A 25535-nucleotide genomic window follows, 5' to 3' on the forward strand; every position below is an offset into this window, starting at 1 on the left:
CGTTCAGCCACCAAATTTTTTTATGTAAATACACAGTTTTTAAAGTCAAATTAAAATTAGTAAGTGATGGAAACCAAAATCTAAAGGATTGATTTTCTAAAGTTTTGTTTCTTTTTATTTATTATTTAATCAATATCAGTAATCAATTCTGCTAATAACTGCAGGATCAAACAACTTGTGAGAATAACCTCTCTTATCTTTTTATTGTAATGGATATTTGAACGATACTCAAAACACTCTTGTACCCTTTTATTACAAATGGTTAATCATGTGTAGAAGGTCTACCACATCTTATTTTACTTTATGTATAAATGCAGTTGACAACTCTTCCGAAGAGCGCACTATACTGTAAGGTCAGCGGCATTTGATGTAACGTCCCGAGGTCAACGTTAGAAGCAGAAGAACCAGGTCAGCAAAATATGGTCAGAACAGAACAGTCGCTGTACCAGCCGGTACCCGACCGGTCGGATGTTGGATAAATTATGCAATTGTTATGCTTCAGACGAGTGTCAGGCGGGATTTCTTCTTTTCCTCTTTACTTTCTGCATCAACAAAAAAAACCCACTCATGACTCGCTAGTATAGTGCATCGTGTGGCGATACTTTCTTTCTTTTCGCGATTTTTTATTCTTATTTAATCATCCATTTTTCCCTTCCACCCCCTTTGCGATCTTTCCCTTTGGCGGAAAAGAGATTCGCCAGTCAAAAGAAAGAAGCAAAGTGAAAAGAAGAGCCGTTTGCGAAAAAAAAAGCTGCCGAAATCATGCCTGCACCCTGGAAAATAGGGGTCATAAATCAAAACCGGCAAGAATGACGAATGGCGATAACGAACTTTGGAGCCCTGGCAGCTCCCGCGAATCGATTCGTCAGGTGCAACACGGATTGCATAGAGGGTCATTTCGATGATTTTCAGCCTGCAACAGACGTTACTCTTCGTTGTTTCAATCAGTGGGATCAGCTCTATCTAGCCATATCTACCTGAATTTGCATAATTAAAAACATCAACACTTATCGGACTAGGATCAGTCAAGTCGCGATACCTGACCGTCGCTGTTGAAAGGATCACCTTTTTAGGCACATGTTTGTTCAGCGCATTGCGATAAGATATTGAGTAAACCAAAGAACCGTAAACCAGAAATAAAGCAAAATGGTTGTAACGCTGTTTAATCTAACGGATTATGCGCGAGTGTGGGCAAGGGTAGAAATTGATTACCTTTCAAAAATCGACCCGAATCAGTACACTTGTTTCTATGCTATTTTTATTTGCAAGTGCACCACCAAGACGGCACCTTTGGAACACACCTATCGTTTAAGGAGTATTTTTTTCTTTTTGCCTGCATCAAAGAAGTCTTTCAACCTCACACAATTGTACGGTGCATTTACTCATATAAAGGCATCAGTACATTTATCAGTACCTAACACAGGTGTGATAGAGATAATCGTATCTACCGCCAGCGGCGTCCGTCCCTAGTGAAATCGACCGTTGGAGGTCCTGTGCAGATAGGGTTACACCGTGCAAAAGGATTAACGGACGAAGTCGAACTTTGATCGCGAAACCGAAACAGTCACAGAGTGTATTACGTCTGTCGATCTTAGACATGTGTTGATAATCAGTTCTGCTACAGTAAATTAGATTGAATGTTGCTTCGAACATCTTAAGCAATCAATATAAGTTAATTCAATGTATAATAATATTTTAAGCGACTTCAAGCCGTAATAGTGCCGAAATAAAAATTAACACGCAATGATTATCAAATCATAAATCTGTCACCGATGGGAGATTGCAGCGTTCGAAGCAATGATTGGTTGTATTAAGATATCGTTTGATTATGCGATTACGATTTTCATGCATCATTCTACCATACTGTTATCGTTAGTTTTGATTGATTGGCAAGTCATTTCGGTTAGTACCAATGCTAGCAATAGCCATCGAAAGTGTATGATTATGGCTTTAGGGATTTGATGCAAATCCTTCAAGCATCATCATTCAAAGAGCATTATTAAATAATATTTTACGAGCATAGGACTTCTTAAGAGGAAATTTCTCTTGAGTGAAATTTCAGTGCATATTACTATTACTTCAATCGTAACATTTGGTTTTTATATTTACAAAATACCAGAATCTTTGTAACTCAAGAGTGAACTCACTTTACATGCAAATACTGTTTATTATCACGGATTTTGAATGATGTGAACTGAATATGCAACTGAAAGTCAATTGAAACATTAAATAATGTTTTGAAAATGCTTCTTAATTATTAATTTTAGTTCCGGTAGGATAATAATGTGACGAATTAACTGATTTATGCAGCAATCTTTCACTCGATAGTCCGCCGAACTCATATTCTCGGTGTACTGCTAACTGTCTAAATGTATGCTCAACTTTCAATAACAGCCGAGCTTCCAGAGATATCAAATGCAAGACTACTAGATAACGGCTCTATCAGTTTCTCTCGCTTTGGGTGCCGATGGACTCAAATTGATCAGTAACCTGCCATTATTTCGGCTTTCGACAGTCATAAACATTTATCCGCAGAAGGATTTGCGATTGTGTAAACGACTCAGGAGTTCTATGTGTTACTCTTATCAGCACCTGCTGATATGGAACAAGCAAAAATCACTTACAGTACTGAATTTGCACTCGCTGTCAATAATTGAGCCCTGTGCATAGAGTGACTGTTTCAGTCTGCCTGCCACTACCATCCGTGCAGTCGATTAGTGATGTTCAGTATGAAGTTAAAATGATGACCGTAATTTTTCACATGCCTGAATGTTGATAAATCTTAAAATAGGAAATACGAGCTTTGTTTGCGATTGTGAAACTACAAATTCTTGAGTCAGTGCCCTAAGTTGTGTCAACTTGAACAATTTACAGAATTAGAATAATTGTCAATGAGGAAATCAACATTTTTATATATTTCATAGTATTTAATCAAGCGCTATCACAGTAAAGATTTTACTTTTTTACACAACGCTTAATATAATTTTAAAAATCCATATTGATATTTAAATTGTGTGTTTTTAAAATAATTTGATAGAATTTTACATCGCCATAGCAATTTACAATTCAATACGTAGAGCTTGGAATAAAAAGGAATATCATTTTTAGATCCATTTATTATTTTCGTAAATAAAGGAACAACGTTTGGTCTTTTACTTTTCATCATAATTATATTTTAAACACCTGCAGTTTATTTATAAATACAAGTCATATTTATAATTAATATGGTTGCAGTAGCGATATTCTAAAATTCTTAATAACATAGTGTGCATAATTATCGTACAAGTGGGAACGTCAGATTGCTTTTTGGATCGGCGGTGGCTCATTCATTTACAAACTCTCTATCCAACACCATCAAATAATCTCTATGTCCTGCCGAGTAGGACAGCACAGGACTGTCGCGGGGGGTCCGCTACAGCCGAGCGGTTACGCCGGATTGAAAATCGGCCCATGAGCGGCCAGAATGGGTTCAAATCCCAACCGATACCTGACCCCACGTAGGAGAGGACTGACTATCCACGTACACAAAGGGAAAAAGTCTTGTAAGCCCTTAAAGGGAAGGCATGACCAAAAGACGGTCGTTATGCCAAGAAGAAGAAGAAGAAGTCCTGCCGATTACACAGATATTGATCGTTCAGTATTCCTAAAATACTTCCTACAGCATAACGTCCATAGTAAGCACATTGTCGTAATTGCGATCATGATGAGTACATTGAAGTACCACGATAAGTGGTCGATAGTTGGTTTCTAATTTGGAATATATTTTTCTTTTTATTTAATTTTTTCTTAACAACTATTCTACTTGTGCATGTGAACACGTGCAAGGTGTCGTTATTTAAACGTTGGCGCTTCTCTGCTATAAACGTATTTATAGCACAGCTCCATTGCAAGGTTGCCAGAAAAGTCTAAAATAAACCACCGTAATCCGTACAGTGAAAATTATGCTTACTATTTTGAAGATAGCGTTTGATTGAAATGAATAAAAGAAATATTTATAATGCATTTTCATTATTTTAATATGTATTTTTCCGTTGATAGTTGCATCGAATGCTTCAAAAAGAATGCATCGTGAATAATCGATGAAACGAATCGATGAAACGAACATTTTAAAACACCGTTGCTATTTCAAAGCGATTGTAAAGTAATGATTATTCTTTAATTTTTTTAAAGAAGCTCAAGTTTCTAAATATCGTTGTAATTGTGTTTACATTTTTCTAAAAATAGTTTTATGAAACCAAGTTGTGCAACATGTCTGTTTCGTCGATTTATGCTATACCTTGGTGGCTGTCAATTTATTAACAATAGTGCTCCAGACTACAGCGCGACCTCTCGTTACGAAACGCGACGCTGCCTGACACTCGGGGTCCACACTGCAGCGCGACGTCCCGTTTCAAAAGTAGCCCAGTTTCGGCAGAACAATCGCGCAAGCCAAGCGCGACAGAGGTAGGAGAGTATGTGGAAATATGTATCACATTGGGGCGCAAACTTGGCTAAATTTTTTTATTGAATTTTGAAATAGTAATGCATGATATTTATTTAGCTACGTATTTTATTCACCCTGAGTGAGTTTGGCGCTTCCACACTTTAAATTCACTGAGAATACAAACTTAAACAAACAACGACGATATTTTGGCCTGCCGTAGGAAGTATATATTTCCACATCATCTCCTACTTGTTGAAGAGCAGTTTATATACGTTTCGGCACCCGAAAAAACTTTGGTAAAAATATCAATTAAAACGGAGTTTGATAACTGAATTACATTTGTGAAGCCTAAAAATAAGAAATACAACGAAAAATCCGATGTTTCGTGAAGAATATTGCTCGTTTTGTTCTTCTTCTTCTTCTTCTTTCGGTATGCGAGTCGGGGTATATCCTCCTACGCTAAGTCGAACAATTTGTTCCCTTACACGTAATCAGAGGCGTACCAACTCTGTCCGAACTCCTATGAAGGGGCTCGTCCTTTAGGACCGGCTATAATAGCCATATGTCCACCCGCCGTCCACGGGAGGGATTCCTTCCGTTGTCAGGACACAAGAACTCGTGGTCCGCTTGATTGTCTCAAACGGCACGAGATGTGCGGCAGCTAGGATTTGTCTGACCTGAGCTCCAGCTCGGCGTCACCACGCGGTCGTGCCGTAACCTTACTTTTCCGCTAACCCTTTCAGGAAACTTATGCACTGCTAACATCCGCTCTGATGCACTGCCGAACTGGAACTGGCTCGTTTTGTTCGCGTTTGTGATTCGGTTTGTTTACGTTTTGTCCAGTTGTCGGTTTGTTTACGTATCGAATTGACATTTGACAAGAGCTAGCGCGACGTAGCGTTTTTCGCTGTTTCTACACTAGCGCGATTTGTGCGACACTTTTTTTGTATGGAGTTCGGCCGCCTGTCAGGCGACGTCGCGTTTTGTGACGGGACGTCGCGCTGTAGTGTGGACCTCGAGTATGGAGTTCAGCCGCCTGTCAGGCGACGTCGCGTTTCGTGGCGGGACGTCGCGCTATAGTCTAGATCGCGTTAAGGTAAATATTATCTCGCATCTCAACTTCGACTTCAGTTTGAATCGAGTTTCTGTGGCGTACGGACGGTTCGTCGTCGATGCGCTGAATTTGCTGCTTTTTCTCGGTGTTGGTCCTTGAAGAACAACCTACAATCTATTTGTTTCTGCTCTAAAACGTTCACCGTGTCGAGAGGTTATAAGAAGAATAGTTTTATTTACCCATCAAGCCGCGCCTGTAAGTAGTGAAGAACGACGATTCTGTGTTGTGCAAGTGGTAAACAAAGTAAACAATACCATCGTGTATGCTTGGTGAAGGGCAGAGATGCAGTTGAAACAAAGCACACTCTTCTGCTCGGGCGTGGAAGGGATGTAGAAACAACAACACAGCTTGCAGCTGCCATTCCTATGCAGTGGAGATTCTATGCTCCGTTTGATGTTGATTTCTCTGATGCATCCGATGGGTGGTGCAGTAAAAAGTACCTTCTAGAAAGTGTGCCTCTCCGACAATCAGCGAATGGTTTTCATTCGTCGCCGAATGCTAAACCCATGAGCCAATGTATTGCGTTGAGGTTTTGCACCGTACGTGCTCGATGAAATGAGGCATTGGAGTGTTGGTTTGTTTGTCAGCAAACACGATCTAATGCGTGCGTTCTCGAGAAAGTGTAGCGCAATGGTGTCAACGAGGTTGTAAAAAGCAAAGGTACGTACCCCGTACCACGTACACGCGAAGTTTTTTAAAAAAGAAAGAGCCAGTGTGGGCGAAAGTAGTGACGGAATCTTTTCGTTGCAACGGAGGAGTCACGTCAACAACAATAACAAAACCAGCAGCTGATGGTGTCACTCTTCTGTGCACTGTACCAAGATGTAGTATTTTTTCGCGTTTACTTCTACAAACGGGGAGGGTTGTACGTGCCGCGTGCGTCGTTGTGTTTGTGTCGTGCAAGAAAAACAAAAGAAATCCAACCCTTGCGCACTACTTTTACCCCCGCGTGGTATATTCTGTAACATGTGTCGATTTGTTCTCGTTTTGTTATGTGAGGATTTGTAAATACGCTTTTAGCGTGCATCTAGCAAGCCTTGGAGAGTGCTAACGAAAAGGCAACGGAAACTATCATTACGAAACGGGAGAACCACCACCCGCTGAGGCAGTCCGTAGGAAGTTTCCTCTTTTTTCGCGTATTCTTACAACCATACGCGGCCCCATTAGCTAATCCCCCCTTCCAAGCCAAGAATTGCAGCTGTGGGTAGAATCATCCCCTACATTCGAATTCGTGTGCACACCATCGGAAAATGATCGCCCAGCGTTACATCGTCCGTACAGAATATCGAATTGGAAAAGTACATAGTGTAGTTATCGATAAAAAGTGATAATTATCCCGTCCGGCTATTGTTGTTCGTTGCTCGATGGGATCTTGCTTGCCTGACGGACGGATCTTATCCCAATATTGCACGCTCATTCGTATCTATTTATTCCGTCTTTCTTTCTAGGAGGGATTCGCTCCTTATCAACCCCAGCCAACCCAAGTGCTCGTGTTCCAATTCTGTGTCCCGTTCGCTGTGCCGATGTGCGTGTGGAAATTGTGAAAAGCGCGTGAAAAGCGGCACACGGTGGGGGAAGAGTTTTCCTTTTGCACCGCACGAAAACGGCCCATTTTGTGTGACCCTCATGTCGGTTGTGCACGGTTCTAATTTGCTCTTTGTGTGTTGCGTTTCGAGATGAAAAATGAGCTCACAGAAGCTGTCAGAAAAATGCCAATGTGCAGCGGTCGTTGTTGTCGCGACACGGGAATACTAGATGGTGCAGCAAACACAACGCAGCATCAACACACGCAATCGGCGTTGGCCTCGAAAAAATAAGTGCGCTTAGAGAGAAAAAGAGAGAAAGGAAGTGCGAGAAAGCAAGAGAGAGAGAGAGAGAGTGTTCGAATGGTGTTGCTGTTGTTGTGACGGTCATCGGTTGCGGAAAGGGTGAAGCGTCGGCGGGGGTGGGAGTTGTTTATCATCCCGTCGGTTTGCGTCGACGGAAGAAAGGCGAACAACCGGAACTACAGCGGCACAATCCGGCGCATCCAGCGATAAAGCATCCACCATGGCATCGTTGAAGGTTGCCGTGCGGGTTCGACCCTTCAATCAGAGGTGAGTGCGGCTGTAGGTTAGTCGGTGAAAATGGAAAATGCGCATACATTGGTCACGGTGCCCCCTACAATGGGATAACGGCACGTGTGGCAACCGTTTGTTTTTGTTTCCAAAATAATTTAGAAACTTGGGAAGAAATGTACAAACAAAATCGAGCCATACGTAGGTCACGCAATGAGTTGGATTGTTCTATTGTTTATCTGCGAAATTCCCCTTTTCTATGCGGTATTTTCAGCATACTTTTCTTATTCCATATTCAAAGCCTACAATCAACCTAATTGCTGCTTTCTCCTTAATTGTATTATATTTTAATCGTATGACGCCTTAAAATTGTTTTATCAGAGATGAGTAAAGATTAGTGGTTCTTATTTTTTTTTATCGCTGTTCTTTTGTTTTCAGAATTCGCTTTAACATAAAAAAATGCCAGCAAAAATATAGTACATGGGTTTTTTTGTATAAAAATATCAATCATGAATTATTGAGTGGAGTCATCGTGGTTACTTTAACTAATCGCAATTGAGGGTTGCTTTTTCTATGCATAATCTTGTTTTATATTTATTCTCATCAAGTTTGAATTTTAAATCCTTTGCAAGTGATTCATGCTTTATTTCTTTCGATGTTCGATCATTTTGTTTAAAAATAGTTTAAATGAATGATATTCATGCTCAAAAACGGTTCGACAGTGGTATATTTAGAAACATGCGCTTAAATAATACGGCACGAAGTTTATGCCATACACCGTGTTCCTTTTCATCCATTTTAATGTTGACCATTTTCGGATTACAACAATTTATACCTATGAAATAATTCAAACGTTGCATCACAGCTGGTAGTTCTGATGATTTCGCGCTTGTTGTGCGTTTGTTTAGTTCATTTTCAATGACCCATTTTCCACGGGATGTTATGAGCCGGCGAAGCGTCTCCGGGTGGCTGAAATTGTAGAAATTATTTCATTACAACGAACCACCGGATCGGCAGCCTGCACGTGTGCGTCAGCCGTTTAAAAGGTTATTTGGGGGGTCTATTGTTTTTTTTTCTTCTCCCTCCCCCCAAAAGCTACCACTGATTGGGAACGGCCTCTAATGATGCCGTGAAAATTGCACCGATACTCTCTCTCTCTCCCCCTCTAACTCTCCGGCGCGGACGGTAGACAGGATTTTCGGTGAGTTTCCGAAAGGCACCATGCGGGCGCACGCAGACCACTGGCAGTGGGTCACGAAACTCTTCACGATTACCATCATTTCGGAAAATCATCATCGCAACAGCGTCTTGAATTACCTGCCATTGAAGGATTTCTACACGGGGTTGCTAATTTGACGCTACTTACGCTTTCGCCTCTTTTTCCCCGCCGAACACGTGCTCCCCGTTGCGGTCCAGGGTAGTGTGTGGCGCATTTCATAATGCCGCCCAACGGCTTCCTACACCTCGTTGGGGCCATTGTTGAAGGTTGAGGCATCGCTTGAGCTCCTATTACCGCGTGGTAGGAACTGTTTGTTTAATCTTAATACATACTTTGCAGCATATACAATAAAATCTTATCTTTCGGTCAAGTATGCCATGAATGAATTCATACGACAGTTGGTTGCAAATTGTAATTTGTCTTGTTGTAAGATAACGTTTTCTACTCGTCGAGCCTGCTGATATTTTGAATGAAGAAAAGTCCTATATTTCCCCCTATTAAACTTTGTTAACGATTGTTGTTTTAGGTTGGTTTTATTTCGTATTGCGTGCCTGTTTCGATTGGTTGTTGAAAGTAAACGATAAGAAATGACAGGTTTCCAACACAAACAGCATGCGGAAAAGTTTAAAATGGCGTACACACACACACGTTTATTAACAGTAACATTCCAAACAAACTCACTCAAGTTGATTAAGTAGATTATTTATTCAGTCCAGCTAACGAAAGAAAAAAAGACTACCCATCAACTTTAACCAGAAAACGATTGCACGAAATCGTGATTAAACTCTCGTTTCTAGCACGCTCATGACTTCCCGATAGAAAAAAATAAGCAAATCAGCGATAACCATACCATCATATTCTCCCTTATCGTTGTGTGCAAAGACGCGTTTCCGAACCGTCAACCCTGGCACAAATTATTGAGTAAGCACGAGTAAATGCGATTTGAATCCACCGGAGGTTGAAGGAAATAGGCAGAAAATACCCCACACAACCTGTAGAACGTACTCTGTAAGCCGTCGATAAATCGAGCGTCCATTCCGGTGCCTGCATTCCAGTAACAAGTGCTTTCCATGTTAACATCTGCACTTGACTCGCGTTAGGTGTTTTAACGTAATGCAATTAGGCCAACCTTGACTTCCGTCCGCCATACGTGGCTTACAAACAAAGGGGCAACGTATAAGACGCTGCTTCCTGGTTGAAATGAACGGTAGAGTTCGAACACAGAGAACAAGAATTAAATAATAGTGCGTTGAAAATATTTGTTAGGTGACATACGCTGCCTCGAGAATCAGTTGAAAGTTCTATTTCCGTCCGCTTAGATCATCCAACTCCCTGGCTTTGGCGACAAAACTTCCCGACCAACGTGATAACAACGATCGTTGATAGGGCTCAACACGTTTGTCCTTCCGGGGCGGGTAGCTTCCAGAAGAAGACGCACGGGGAACGCGTATCAAAATGCTCTGGTTGTGTCATCGCTGCCGGAGAAGGCAGCGAAAGTAAATTTTCTGATGACTCAGCCTCGGTCGTCCATTGACTTCTGTCAGCCACCGAAAGAGCAGTAGCATTTACTTTACGACCGCGTGTTACAAACAATTTATAATCTTTGATACTCATATAAGGGCCGGCTTGAAGTGACCTGGCCTTTTTACCACGGCTTCTATGGGCTTCGAGTTGTACGCTCTCGTGTATTGATTACTTACGGGTCGGCTCGTTACCATTGAAGAAATTGTCATTGTGCTGCCCATTGGCGGGGTTCGCCTGCACCCAATAATAATACTCTTATTTCTTCATCTCCCCAGAGCTTGCTTTCACTTTAACGCTTTGGTTGTCTCTTGGGGGAAAATTTTAGTGTCCATCGCTTCATGCTCAATAGTTCACCAGACTCTCGAGCGACACATGAAATAAAATATGCACCTGTCCAACGAATGAATTTGTCATCAGTCCTCCGGCTGCAGGGAAGCGACGGGGAGGGGGGCAATAAGATACAGATTTCCCCTCGAAAGGCCTTGTTGCGGTTCGACGATGTCAGGTCAATTTTCCCTTTCGAACGAACCAACCTCCACAACCCTGCTTCACCCTTCACCAGGCGGGACCGAAAGGAAAGGTGAGAAAACTTCAAAAGGATTTCGTGTGTTGTTGCTCGAAAAACCGCAAGCGCCCGGATACGATTTCATGTCGAGTGCAATGGGCCGATCGTTTATTTGCATCTCGTTGTTGGTTAAATAAAAAAACTGACAACTCCACAAAAACCACAACAAACGGTTCGAGGTGACAAGTGTGCATTTTCAAACATCAAATTCCGTTTTTAATGCATGTTGACACCGGAAGGGAGACGGCTCTTGTTTTATTTGCGGTGAGTTTAAGTTACTATTGCGTTTGATGTATTTTTTCAGAATTATGCATTTTTCTTTTTATTTACTTTTCATTGCGATAATATCTCCTTGGGGTAGATATCTGATTTAATTAATTTCCGCAGCGAAAGAGTTAGTCGAATTTATAACTAATGCTGGTGGAATTGTGTCGAAACGGTACGCTGCTCACTGAACATATTAAGTAAAGCAAAAAAGAAAAACAAACCTGACCGTGCGTCATGATGGTTCCAAGTGTGTTCGACGTGCGGCCATGTTCGACGTTCTGCCATGTACCGGTAAGCTTTTGGATTGACCGTCCGGTCGTGGTCACCGTGTCCGGTGGAAGTGAAACCGTCGCGCTTGTCCATTTCTCATGTGCAATTGCGACCCGTCGTGGTCACGGACCGTTGTTGCGAGGTGCGATTTACACTTTTTGGCATCGGCCGTCATACCAGGCCTGCTGCAAAGTGGAGCAATCGAGCCCACGAGCCGCATATCCGTCGTAAAGAAAGCCTTAGCGAAACCTTGGCAGACAGACGGACGATGCCGTGGCCGTGGACTGATGATGAAGGTTGCTTGATGTTGCTTCTAATGCTCTTTCGGTGTGTACTTTCGATTATTCGGTCCGTCCCAAAGCAAGGCGTGAAGGAAATGGTCAATGACAACTTGGCCATAACTCACATGCTTTTTCGAATACAACGGAATGGGTGAACTAACATGTTGCTCCTCTAACGTGGTTTTAAAATCCTAAAAGAGTGTACATATGTTCTTTAACTTCTGCAGTAACACTTTACTATACGCTGAGTTGTTAACGTACATGAAATAAACATGTTGGAGTTTTGGGTCATATGTTTAGCTCCTATTGAGGACAACACGTTCCTAGATTGGAACTGGATGAAGCAAACCCCAACTATATGCTTTCAGTAATCATGTTGAATGCCTGCCGATTTTTTACTGACTCAAAGATGTATGAAACTTACTAGATTTTAATCATTTGAAAGAAAGTAACATGATTTTTGCTACCGTTGTTTTTTGTTGGTCGCAAGGTTTGTAACTTCTTGCAGATTAATTATTCTTTGCTTGGGGAATTCCGATTTGTGAGAGGCTCATTGGAATGGATGTCGTTGAAAGAATTCAACAGGCTGAACAATTTGACAGCAACCTCTGTTAAAAGAACTTTACGTTGCTTTTCTTGACTTGTTTATCTACTTTAAACCCCTCTATTAACATAATATTGAAAGTTATGTTATCCTCCACGCGTAAATTTATGTACACGAATTGTCGAAATAAACTGTTTCACTTTCCGTTTTTCTTCTCCCTCCAACGAGACAGTGAGTTTGCTCGTTGATAAATGGACAGTAAAAACAACAAGCCACGATGATGAGCGGTCGAAACATAAACAAAAGTCCTGCCCCGTGTTCCGCGGGTCGGGCCCTTCTTTTTATTCAGTACCGATTGGGTGTTTATCGACCTGATGGATTGTTTATTTTCATAACGCATCGGTTTGGGCCATCGAGAGGAAAGACCAACAACGGAAACGGCTGGCTTCCGGCGGTCTCCGGTGGGGCTCCGGCGTGTGGGAGAAGAAAAATCTCCATCTTTCCCGTCCAGTGCGTGCCTTTGATCGATAGCGAGAAGCATTGCCGTATGAAATACCTTTTTATGATGAGGGCGCTCTTTCGGAAATTCCGAATCCGAGCTATCAACGCGTCCGAGTACACGTGCAGCGGAGGGAAAGATTGCGCGGCGGGGGGACGGGAAGGACCACAACAAAAAACACTTTCATGCTTCATGAAGAAATCTGCGCGTTTATGTGCGCCGTTTTGTGGGCGGTTTAGTGTTTCGTTTCGTAAGTATGTTTTGTGGAAGTAAACCGTTTGCCGAAGCTCCCTGCAATTGGCTTCGCCGGCGATATGGCTTTCGAGTTTGTGGGTGGACGGTGGTGGCGAGCGATGACCGGCGGATGGGGGTGGACCGTGAGGGGTTATACGCCATTGGCAACTGTTTTTATGAATTTAAATTTTCACTTTCCACCAGCGCACTCCAGTAGCGGTGCCGGAAAAGTTAGGCCGAGTCGAAAGCGAATTTTTGACGTGTGCGGAACTGTGTTTGTTGTCTGGCTGCGGCCAACGATTGGCCAACGGATAAGCCACTCCGAGCTGCCCCTGAAAAGGGGGGGCACCATTTTCACCGTGTGGCACCGCGAGCCTTCGTGGCGGAATGTCCAGTAAACGGTCCGCTCTGTGCATCACCGTTAGGGGGTTCAGTTTTTTTTCTCTCGTTTTCCAATCCCCCCCCAGACGCTTAGGTGGGCTTGATTGTGATAAATCGATAAACGGACCGTTCAGTGGGCAATAGAAAAGAAAACGAACGGCCCCCCTGCGCCAGTGGGAGGCCAGCTAATTCGACCCGGATGGAGAAAAGAAGATGGATACAATGATAGCGGCGGCAAAAGACTAAGATGTTTCCTTTCCGATCACCGGCTCGTGGGGTTTTCTTTTCTTCATATTAACATAACATTGTAAAACAACGTAAACACTAAGCACTGTGCTGGAGGATGTGCTCCAAGCGTGCCTCACAATGGTTCCGCAATCGTGAATCTTTCTTGTAAAAAGAGGGAATAGCTCTACCGACAAAAATCACCGAAAAGATAATTATTGCTTCATTAAGGTTGGTTCATTTTTTACTTACCATTTGGAGTTTGATATTATTCTTTTTCAGCTTTGAAATCTTCAGGTCAAATCGTTTTGGTCGAACGGATTATCTTTATAAGCTCCTATTTTTCAATTCAATCAATTTTTTTCCCTAAATTTTTTCTTGCCAAAGTATTATTTTATTGAGTCAAACACTTGATCGCTTTAACATTTATATCAAGTAAAGTTTTGTTTTCAAATTGAACTTAACACTTTTTAAAATTGTTTCAATTTTTGTTTTATTCAGTTTACTCCCGTTTTAACTACTCTTTAAGTTGTTTCTTACATTTTTTTCTTGACAAAGTTTAATGTTATTCAGTCAATCATTTGAACGGTTTAAATTTAATGCCCAGTAGAGATGATTTTCAAATAGAAGTCCAAACTTTCTAAAATTGTTGCCCTTGGGAGAAGTGTAATTAAATGACATTTCTTTTTGCTCTCCACACACGTAACGACTCGTACGTGTTTTCCCAACAGTCTGCAAACCAAACAACACCTTCTCTTGTACGAAAGGGCCTAACGAATGTTTTCACATGTAATTCGACCGCTCTCGCACACAACCATTGTGCCGGCTTCATTCTGAATATCCATGGGCTCCAAAGCGACAGTTACACAATTCCGCACAATGCTCACCCGAAAGCCTGCTTCGGTAGCATACCCCTTCCGCGGGTCCAGTCTGGAGAGTCGGTGGGCTCCCCTCAAATTGCATCGGGCGGTCAACCATGACGCGCTCTTGGTGGAACCTTATGCTGGTTCCCCGCCATAAGGGCTGCCGATGGAGGAACTCCACACTTTAAAAAAACATTGACTTGCCCCACAACACAACGGTCGGTTGGTGGTTGGCTCCGGGGAGTTGGTCGTGGGTCTTGCGGTTGTCTTCGGTTCGCTGATTTCTCAACCGATTGGCCATGATCCGGAAATGCAACGGTAGCGGCACGTCACGCCGCCGAGCAACAGGCGGCTGCTAGGGAAGCATTGGGAAGGAAACATTATGAGCAGAAGGGGGGCGACCTAACGTATCGCCAAGGGGGGGAAGGGTTCCGCAAAAGTGCAAAAGGATGACCACCGTAAGGAGTACTTCCACACGAAAGAAGGCACCCACAAAAAAACCAACACAACAACATGGGACGGTGGTCAGACGGTGTCGGGTTTCTTTTTGAGGAGGTTCTTCTTGGCTCAGTTTTTGAGCCCTTCGTTCGGTTAGTTGGTCAGCGCTGTTGGTTAATTTCCTTATGGTCTGCGACTCATAGGGGATTGTTTTTCATGTCATGTTTGTTTTTATGCAATGCGATTTTAGTACCTCAAGCTTTTGACTTACTTTCTGTTGAGTAAAACTAGCCGTCATCGAATTTGGAGACGTACAACTGTTTTCAACAGTTTAGGTCGGTTTCTAGGATGTCCTGATCAATTTAATCACAACCGAATGCAAATGTCATTTTATGTCAGCAATTAGCAAAAAAATGCTACTGAAGGTCAGTTCGCTTAGGGGGGAATGATAAGGGAATACATTGGGAATGATAAGAATATTATTTCTATAACAAAAACATTTGAAATCAGCAACTATAAACAAAAAGGTTATGTTACCGTTATTTACGAAATCACTGTCTGTTACACCGAATCTTCTCTTCATTACCCTTATCGACAGTCTGAACGCCGAACATATACATCTCGCAATTCCCAACATTCCTTACTAATTGATAATCAAATGAAGATTTTGTTTAAATTTACTTTTGATACATTCTCAACGAGTGACCTCGTAGGGGTCGACCTGCACCAGATTATGTTTCCACCCGGTCACAAAGGTGACGCGATGCTGTGTACGGAACGGTTGGTGTGTGCGGATTGTGATTTGTGGTTTGTTTTGGGACAAAGCGAACCCGAGACCGACCAACGGCCGGAGCGATCAGCGAAACCGATGATGCAATCGACCTATGAGCCATGAGTAATTTTTACTTGCGCTAACTATATTTGACGTAACACTGGTTTCGTCTATTGAGGTGCAGAAAACGCAAAAGAAACACACAAAAAATAGGCCCCCGCCAATGGATCTTGTCCGGGTCTGGGACGGAAAGCCTTTCCGGGATCTCCGATTGGTCGTACTTCGAATGATTTTCGAAACCAAATGTTGTTTAATGAAAAGGGAACTTGTCCAGTTTAATCAGCTGTTTGCTGCTAGGTTATCTTGCAGTTTTGTTATTTCTTTTATTTTTGAATTAAATTAATCCGCGGTACGCGGAAGCGATTTGGGTTATGGAAGCGAAAATGGATTCCATTAAATTGGCTCGTAAAATCGAGAACTATGAACAAGTTAATAAGTACAGAAAATGAAAAATAGAATTTAAGGTAAAAAATAATGTAAGAAACTTCTTATTGAATTTCAATGTATTTTCCTCTGATACGTTTGTAACCTCTACTCTTCATTGATGTGTCAAAACGAGCAAAAGTGAAGCAATGGAACGACCGAAATCAAATTGATTGGATTCGATCACTTCGCAACCATGTGAATATGAGACGAAAAAATCCGTCTACATAAAGATAGGACGTAGGAAAATGAGGCAAAGCCGACAGCAATAGGAGGAGTTGGGTTCGCAAATGCAATGTTGATTATTTTATAATGGAAGATCATAGCGCTCTTCCCTCCCAAGCTCCATCGTGGCCAAGTAATCAATTAACCACGGATTACGCGAGGTTGTGTCTGGTGCTACGGCTTTGCGAAAGCGTGAGGATTGCCGCTTCAAACTGCTCCCCTACAGACCTTTCCGTATTGGGCGATCTTGAATGTTCATTATCAAAAACATGTAAAAAAGAAGGAGCGCCCCAGAGAGCCAATCTATGTCAGGGAAGGTTGAGCCCGCGGTCGGTCGAATCGGATGATGATGATGCTGGGCGGTTGCGATTATCGCGGGCAAAAAATAATTCACTCCGATGTATTCGTACCGAGCCTTTTGAAGGTGTTTGAAGGAAAGTTCATTTTGTGATTTTTCTTTTCGTCGACCCCAAGGCGATAACTGCGGGCGGAAATGAGTCATACCGAATAACAAGGAACATTGAATCGAAGTCAATAAAAAAAAAAGACATGTGTGCACCTCAACCACTCAAGCACACTAAACTTCCTAGTGAACCGAATCGACAGGGTTTCGGTTGGAGGTAGTTGATAGGTGTTCGATCTTTTTTGACCTGCGCCGTTTTATGTGGTACAGATCACTTATAAGAACCTGTGAGTTGGTTTTGGTTGCTTACGTGAATAATTTATTACTTTCATCCTGAAAGGTTGGTGGAATGTGAAAAAAATTGTTGAATGGAAAAAAATTGGTGGAATGTGATTTTTACTTTTTTTGAACAATGAAGCGAAAGTTTTACTTTCTTTTGAGGTACCGCTACTTTTGCCCCAAGTGTGTCTTGTAGTTGAAATCCTTGCAGTTTGCATAGTATGTTTGTATATACAATCCTATTCAATCCCTTAAATAGGATTACATTCCCTGACAATCTCTCAATTGTTGATCAAAGAACAATATTTCGATAAAGTAATAAACAGTGTCGATTATCTGGTGCCGGATTAATCAGGGGACGATTTATCGGTAGGTTAAAAAACGGACAGCTTTTGAACTTTTTAACTACTACCAGATTGGTAACAAATGTTTTTACAGCAACTTTGAGTCCAAATAACATTATCTAACTAATTCCATCTAAAAACAAATTTTTAATTATTAACTTAATTATGCTTGTTGAGACTCAACTCTTTCACTATAAGCGTACAGTTGTAAGAAAGCCAGCCGCGGAATTCGACTGTACTTTGAATAATACCTACGCTGACACAATGATGAGTATAAAAACTCGAAACAAAAACTCTACCAGGAGTAAACATTCCTTGATGTAAAATATATGCGATTTGAGTTAAATTTACAAAATTCAATTGACAATTTAAAAAACAAAAATTATATAATGAAGATGCTTTAAGAAAACTTAACTCTATGAACGACTATGCAAAGAACAAGATTTGTTGGCGAAAAGCATCAAACAGGGTGTAAATACAAGAATCTTTTTTTATTGTTTTAGTGCAAAACATAAGTCAACCATATTAACGGCATGTAATTGAACAACCTATTATACATAACTCGTCACAGTCTGTGTTCGCTGTACGCCTCGATGTTGCAGACTGATTATTCGCTGTAAAAATGTTTGAATTGCGTAAATTAAAATGTGTTTGCTTTTTTCTCTGCTCGCCCTACAGGGAACATGAACTCGGCGCAAAGCTCATCGTGCAGATGGACGGCAAGAAGACGCGGCTGCTCAAACCGAAGCTGGGCACGGGCAACGGGGTCCGGGGTGACTTGGCCTCGCGGGCAGCGTTGGACCCATCGAATGACTTCACGTTCGATCACTCGTACTGGTCGGTCGACGAACGGGATCCCCACTTTACGCACCAGGAGACGGTCTTCGACGATCTCGGGACGGAGATTGTGGACTGTGCCTTCCAGGGGTACAACGCGTGCGTGTTTGCGTACGGCCAGACGGGCAGTGGGAAGACGTTTACGATGATGGGTACGGCCGAGGCGCAGGGACTGATACCGCGCATCTGCCGCTCGCTCTTCGCCCGGATGAAGCTCGGCCAGGAGGAGGGTACGGGCTTCAAGACGCAGTGCTCGTACCTGGAGATCTACAACGAGCGCGTGAAGGATCTGCTCGGACCGAGCAATGCTGGCCATGGGCTGCGGGTGCGCGAACATCGGACGCTCGGTCCGTACGTGGAGAACCTTTCGCAGCATCCGGTGTCGGACTACGCGGAGATACAGAACTGTATGATCCAGGGGAACATCCAGCGGACGACGGCCAGTACGAACATGAACGATACGAGCAGCCGAAGCCACGCCATCTTTACGATTACGTTCGTGCAGGCGCGCTACTTGAATGACCTACCGAGCGAGACGGTGTCGAAGATCCACCTGGTCGATCTGGCCGGGAGTGAGCGGGCCAATGCAACCGGTGCCACCGGGCAGCGGTTGAAGGAGGGCGCCCACATAAACAAGTCGCTGGTGACGCTCGGTAGCGTGATTTCCGCGTTGGCCGAGCAAACCAACCCGACCAACAACAAACGCGTCCTGTACATACCGTACCGTGACTCCATCCTCACCTGGCTGCTGAAGGACAGCCTTGGGGGCAACAGCAAAACGATCATGATTGCGGCCATCTCGCCAGCGGACGTCAACTACAGCGAAACACTCAGCACGCTGCGGTACGCGAACCGGGCCAAGAACATCATCAACAAGCCGACGGTCAACGAGGACCCGAACGTGAAGCTGATCCGCGAACTGCGGGACGAAATCTACAAGCTCAAGCTGATGCTGTCCAGCGACAGTGGGGCCGCTCTAGAACCATCGCTCAAGGTGCTGGAGGACCTGCAGAAGAAGGAAGCCCAGGAGAAGGTGCTGACCGAGGAGTGGGCGGAAAAGTGGCGCGAGGCGCAGTCGATTTTGCGCGAACAGCGTTCGCTGGGGTTGCGCAAGTCGGGCGTTGGTGTCGTGCTGGACTCCGAGATGCCCCATCTGATCGGCATCCATGACGACGTGAGCACCGGCGTGACGCTGTACAGTTTGAAGGAGGGCGAAACGACGATCGGTACGGACGAGGCACCCGATCCGCCGGATATCTCGCTGAACGGGATCGGTATCGCACCCGAACACTGTCGCATCGTGCTGTCGAACGGGAACGCCACGATCTACCCGAATCCCAATGCGACCTGCCTGTTGAACGCTTGCATGATCGAGGTCCCGACGGCGATCAGCCAGGGTGACATTCTGTTGCTCGGGCGGACCAACATGTTCCGCTACAACAACCCGGCTGAGGCGGCCAAAATGCGGCTGGACAATAGCCACCAGCAGCGTTCATCTCGGATCGACCTGTCACGCCTCTCGCTCATTGCCGCTTCGCGCGAGAACCTTTCCGCCAGCTTCCTTAGCGACGACGACGGTACATCGGCGAATCCGTTCGCCGGATTTTCGTCGCCCCAGAACGCCCTACGGTTCCGGCAGTACACCCCGAGCCGGGAGGATGCGGAGCTGCAGGACGAACACCGGAAGATCCTGCAGACGATCGAGAACGCCCTCCGGCAGCTGAACCTCGAGCGGACGCGCATGCACGAGCAGTTCAAGAACAAGATCAAACTGTGCACCGACGAGCTGGAGCGGCTGGAGAGCACCAAGCGGGACCGGCTCATGATACTAGACGGGCGTATCAGTGAGCTGATGGCGCGCAAAGAAATGGTCCTCTGGGAGAAGAGCAATGAGAAGACGCAAGTAAGTCTCGATCGGGACCGGGAACGTTTCATTTATACCACTTTCTACCAGCATCTTGAGTTTTGTATTGCTACTTTAGGTTTTGATTTCGCTATCATTCACTTATGTTTTTCTTTCCCTTCTTTTTTTACCCTTTTCTTTCATGTTGATTTCATTCCCGTTTTCCGTTTGCTCGCGATCATCGCGTTTGGTTTCGGTTGATCTTATCGCTTGTGGCCACCTTTGACCTCCCGGGGAGCTAGGTAGACATTCTGGTGCGACAGTTGTCCGCCTTGCAAACGCAGCTCGATACGAAAAAGCGCGACTTCTATGAGTACGTCGCAAGGGAACTACAGGAGCTGCAGGACTGTGGCCGTCTGGATGAGGTAGAGAATACGCTAGCCTTACTTTTGTTTTCCAGATCATTGTTTTTCACTTTTTCTACCGTTGTTTTGTTGTGGAGAAAGTTATGACTTGATTTATGGCACGTTTTTGTCAGGAGCATCCAATGTTGGATAGTTTTGCATTATTAATTGTTGTGCCTTCGCCACAGGCAAGCATCGAGCTGATCCGAACTACCCCTCAGACGGAAGATTATTCGGAAATATTGCTGCAAATATCGCGCTCGCTGGACAACTACTCGCAGCAGTACATTCGAGAGTTTGTGCGACGCAACGTAAGTGATGAGGAAGCTGCACGGGGGTGTCCAAATGGTACAGAATAAAACAATGACCGTTCTTTTATTTGTAGCGCGACGAAATCAACAAGTACGAAACGGAGCTCACCGAAAAGGAGCAGCTACTGGCGGAGAGTACGCAAAAGATTGCCGATTTGGATCAGAAGATTCACGAACTGGAACAGCAAAATCGGGAACTTTTGCAGCAGCGTACGCAGCAGGAGCTTGATCAGATTCAGCAGATAAAGCTTTCGTAAGCGCATGGGAAATGGAAGATGTTTTAATGATGAAGTTTTGGTTAATATTTGAATTTTATCTTTTCGTCGTCAGGATGACACTGAATCTTGCACACACGAGTGGTGAAAGCAACGGGACGAACACGGCCGAGGGGACCAATCAATTATCCACCGGGAGCCATGCGCTAGAAACCTGTGATACGTTCCATACGGCCAACTCGGACTGTTCGTTCGTGTCCGCGCTCAACACACCGGCTCTTGGTTCGCTGAATCATCTCATACCAACACCCAGCTCGACCGAGGATGGGGCCGAATCAGATGCAGCCGATCGGGACTTTGAGGAGGCTACCTCCAATGGCGGGGGTCTGCACGAGGAGCTGCACGGTGGCACAGGGGTTGGCGGTGGAATGAGTGACAGTGGCGTTAGCTTTGAAACGAATAAAGCTACCGACATCGGTGCGACGGTGCTACCGGAGGGGGGACCGGACGATTGTGCCGGTGGTACGGCAAAACTGCTGTTCCAATCGGACGATCATTGCCTGCTGCTGGCCACCTCTTCCACGCCGAACTCAAAGTACGGTGGCAAGAAGATGCCCACCACGACCACGGTAATCGTGACGGATGGGAATGGGCTCGTGAAGGCGCAGCCTCCCCGGGCGCGTCGAAAGTCGTCCGATTCGGAGGAGGAGGAGGAAGCGCTTGGCAACGAATCGTCCGTGGGCTCGATCGCCTCGAACCGGCTTAAAGTATCGATCGTCAATAACCGGAATAGCCTCAAGAGTAACGGCTTGCGGAAAACGGAAATCTTTGACATTCGACACGGGATCCATCCGCTGCGGATCGGTAGCGAAGGAAGCAGCCGAAGTGGGGGCACCACCGAAGACAGCCACGAAGAGGAGGACGGCGAGGGCGGGGAGGACAAGGAGGGGGGCCGCCGATCACGTGGATCATCAATCGACAACAGCTCGATCACGTCGTCGACGGCGGATCTGATCCTCAGTGAGATGAACAGTCTGCGCGAAAGCATCGCGAGCAAAAAGGCGGAGATAATGAAGATCCTCGAAACGAACGGCGACAAGCGATTGCTGGATGCGAAGATCAGCGTACTGCAGGGTCTACAGAAGCGCGTTGTGCAGCTGGAGATCAAGATCCAGGACGTGGAGAAGAGCTGCTTGTCGGACGGAGAGCAGCAGCTGGATTCGATGCGGGACTTTCCCGGCAGCTTCACCGACAGTGACGACAGCCGAGTCGGTGGGAACTCGTGCATCTACCCAGGATACGTGTCACGGGATCAGTCCAGTATCTATGCGCCGAGCGTCACCCGATCGATGCCTTCCATTGAAGGGACTTATCGTAAGTGTATCTAAAAATGAAAAAGTAGATTGTGGACGAAGTAATTGATCAATAAAACACCACCGTTTTAGGGTCGGATCACCTTATCAACATACCTACGTACATCATACGCGGTGCCGGAAAGCAAACGCACTACGAGTACGAGGTGAAAATCAACCTTCCGGATGAACGGTGGACCCTGCTGCGGCGCTACAGCCGCTTCCGGGAGCTTCATCTGGCCATGAAAAAGCTGTACGGCGATAAGGTGAGTACTGTCTGCCCTAGCTGCCGGCCAGTGCATTGAGTAACCCTTTTCTGACCACACAGATTGCCACCATACCGTTTCCGCGGCGTGAGCTATTTGCCTCCAACACGGAATCCGTAGCGAAAGCGCGCCGTCGCCAGCTGGAAACCTACCTGCGCCGCCTGCTGGTCGTCTGTGCCAAAATCCCGCACTGTCCCATCTACGAGGGCGAAGGCCGTCCGGGGCTCACAAAGCAAACGCTCATCGTTTTCCATTCGTTCTTCAAGAAGGGTTTGTTTGAAACCGGCAAGCACGGTACGGGATAGAGATAGAGATAGAGCGAACCAGGGGACAAAACCCGACGGGCCGAAGACAAACTCCCCTGGGGCCAGCGGTGCGATGGCAAATGTGCAAATGAGTGCGTTTTATGTTTGTGATGTCAAAAGACTTCTAGATTTCTAGACCGTACTTGTTATTTTTAATTATTTGTAAGCAGCATTGTAATTGTAGGTAGGTAGTGATCAACCAATTGGTATAGTGTCCTTCGATTCAGTCCGTGTCAAATAGTGTCCTTCGATAAGTCGCAATTGTCCTAGAGGATGGATTAGATAGGGGATGAAGTGCAGGAGTGCTTTACGAACGTTTTGCTTTAGGGTCAATTTTTACAACTTCAACCAACTGGTTTCTATCGTTTGTCCGTACGTTTACGTGGCCTTTGATTAATCCATGGTGTCTTACCTGTTAGGATACGAGGTTAGTTCGTGTTAGTAGAAGAATATAGCGGCTGGAGAGATGGTTGGAAAGTTGGTTTTGACAAAACTAAAATGACAATAAGAATGTGTGTGCGTGTGTGTGTGGTAAAACTGGCCGCTCGTTCAAATTTAATCATTATCGAACCCGAATAGAGACTTTCAGTCGCACGGTACTCTTACATCGCTTAGCGATGCAAGTTTCACCCGCTTTATCGCAAGATAAAGGGTCTTTCGGTTGCAAACTTGTCATGGAGCACTGATGGCAGTCTGTCGGCAGTACGATGATGCACGAAACCGAAACCACTTTGTCCGGTAACGGTGCTCCACCTAGTACTAGGTTCCACACAAAAAGCAAGAAAGCATGGAACGGTGTGTGTAGTGATCCGTTTGAAAACAGGCATAAAAGTACGGAAGTGCGAAACTCGCAGATCGATCGTCATAATCATTATCATCATATCAACAGCAACTACGTGCAACCTTTTCCCGTGTTCCTGCCCCGTTCGTAGCAAACGTGTTGTCGTTCATCAATCGAAAACAAACTGTGATTTTTTCTTCCCCTCCCCCTTCCCTTTCCGGTCGGCCGGGTGCAGGTGCACCGAATGCTTCCATCCCAGTAATTATCTAGCCGGTTGTCTGCATTAAAGCATATCCGGCGTGTACAGATGGTGTCGAACAAGTGCTCTTTTTTAAATTTAGATAAATCCCTGCCCAGCTCATCTCTCTATATTTTCGATTATGCATTGTATATTTACTTCATAAAGAGATGCTGTGTGCTTTAGTTTTCGACACAAGGCACCGTCGAAGATGGAAGTTATTCAATGTGTAGGAAATCTATGTATATTTTAGGTACTAAAAAGAGGATCGAGTAGCTAGCTTCAAATGTCGCCTCTTGTGCTAGTGGAAGGGAATATTTTCAATACCTTGTTTGTTTCGCTTTTTCAGTTAACTCTGTTTTTTACACATATTCAAGCTAATGTTAATATTTTATAGATACAATTCAGGAGCTTGTTTGTACACCTAGGAACACATACATAAATGTGTAGGCAACCCCGGTGGACCATTGTCCGAGAGGATAGAAAATAGAAAATTGTGTAACCAAATGGTGGAAAATTGTAAAACACAAATTTAGTAAACAAAAACAAAAAAACAGCATCTTATGTGTGGCATTTTCGATCTTCTCTAGATGGGTGATTATACAAAAATATATACAAAAAAAAAGAACAAACACACGACAGAGAAAAAAAGTCGAAACATTTACAGGTAATCTCGGGCGATTTGAGTAGAGAAGAGCAATACGTAAAAGCGAAGACATCACTAGATAAGCTACACAACTTGTTCCGGATTGATAGGGTACAATAGGATTGACGCGAGAGGATCAACATGCACCGGAAGTAGAAATGTTCCACAATAAATACACAGACATAAAATCAAACAGGTATAGCAAAAAGATAACCGCAATAAAGAAAATCGAAGATAAGATCGTATTTAAAAGAACAAAGAAGAGAGAAAACCCCCCGCTGGGGAACACACATAGATGGTTCAATTTCTCGTGTAAACTAATGCAAAAAGAATACACCTAAACCGTTTACTCTGGTAGAGTATATGCATGTTTCTTATTTGTGCAATTGTAGCGCGAACAGGATTTGAGAGAACCGGATCATGGAGTATGTTAATAAAACAAAGATCAAAATAGTCTAACTGGAAATAAAACGTAACACAGGAAGAAAATAATGCCGAAATACACAAAAAACAAACCAAAGTTTCCTCCCTTGGAATGTCTCTTTGTTTTTCATCAAACCCAGACGAACGTTAGGAAATTGAATAACGACGCGCATTTGAACGTTTTATAGCTAACTTCGTTCGAGCCAACCAACATCGGACCGTTGACACGATTGTCCTGTCTGATGGCGGTTACCGTTTCACTATATCTAACAAACAAACTGTCGGGTTCATTTGTTGCCACGGGTTACTGGCACGCACCCCCGGAGACAGGACGAGACACGACATTGCACGGTGGGACAGGGAAAGGAAATAGACATCGGGCATGCAAATCGTTCCGGTTGGGTTGGTCAGGATACGTCAACGAAAACGGGTGGGGTGGAAAGGTTTCGTACAACACCCCGGACTCTCCCGAAAGTTGGTGTCATTCGGTAAGGTGAAGTAAAC

At 44.4% G+C, this 25535-nt stretch overlaps 1 protein-coding gene across 1 annotated transcript; it reads left to right on the forward strand.

The window, feature by feature from the left end:
• The first annotated feature begins 5942 nt into the window (after nucleotides 1-5942).
• LOC131272736 (kinesin-like protein Klp98A) lies at nucleotides 5943-25085 on the forward strand. Its single transcript, XM_058274571.1, has 9 exons — nucleotides 5943-6197; nucleotides 6986-7633; nucleotides 18089-20150; nucleotides 20393-20515; nucleotides 20683-20805; nucleotides 20880-21058; nucleotides 21136-22394; nucleotides 22466-22638; nucleotides 22701-25085. Exons 2-9 carry the CDS (start codon nucleotides 7587-7589, stop codon nucleotides 22941-22943), a joined length of 4209 nt encoding a protein of 1402 aa, XP_058130554.1. The 5' UTR covers nucleotides 5943-6197; nucleotides 6986-7586; the 3' UTR covers nucleotides 22944-25085.
• Nucleotides 25086-25535: the final 450 nt, after the last annotated feature.

This window comes from Anopheles coustani, chromosome 3 (genome assembly GCF_943734705.1).
Source record: "Anopheles coustani chromosome 3, idAnoCousDA_361_x.2, whole genome shotgun sequence".
Taxonomy (NCBI): domain Eukaryota; kingdom Metazoa; phylum Arthropoda; class Insecta; order Diptera; family Culicidae; genus Anopheles; species Anopheles coustani.

Excerpts from the sequence above, each read along its gene's own strand:
- LOC131272736 (XM_058274571.1), top strand. The coding sequence starts at position 7,587 with ATGGCATCGTTGAAGGTTGCCGTGCGGGTTCGACCCTTCAATCAGAG. Across the intron at positions 20,151-20,392 it reads AGAGCAATGAGAAGACGCAA|GTAGACATTCTGGTGCGACA; the intron begins GTAAGTCTCGAT and ends CCGGGGAGCTAG. Across the intron at positions 20,516-20,682 it reads ACTGTGGCCGTCTGGATGAG|GCAAGCATCGAGCTGATCCG; the intron begins GTAGAGAATACG and ends CCTTCGCCACAG.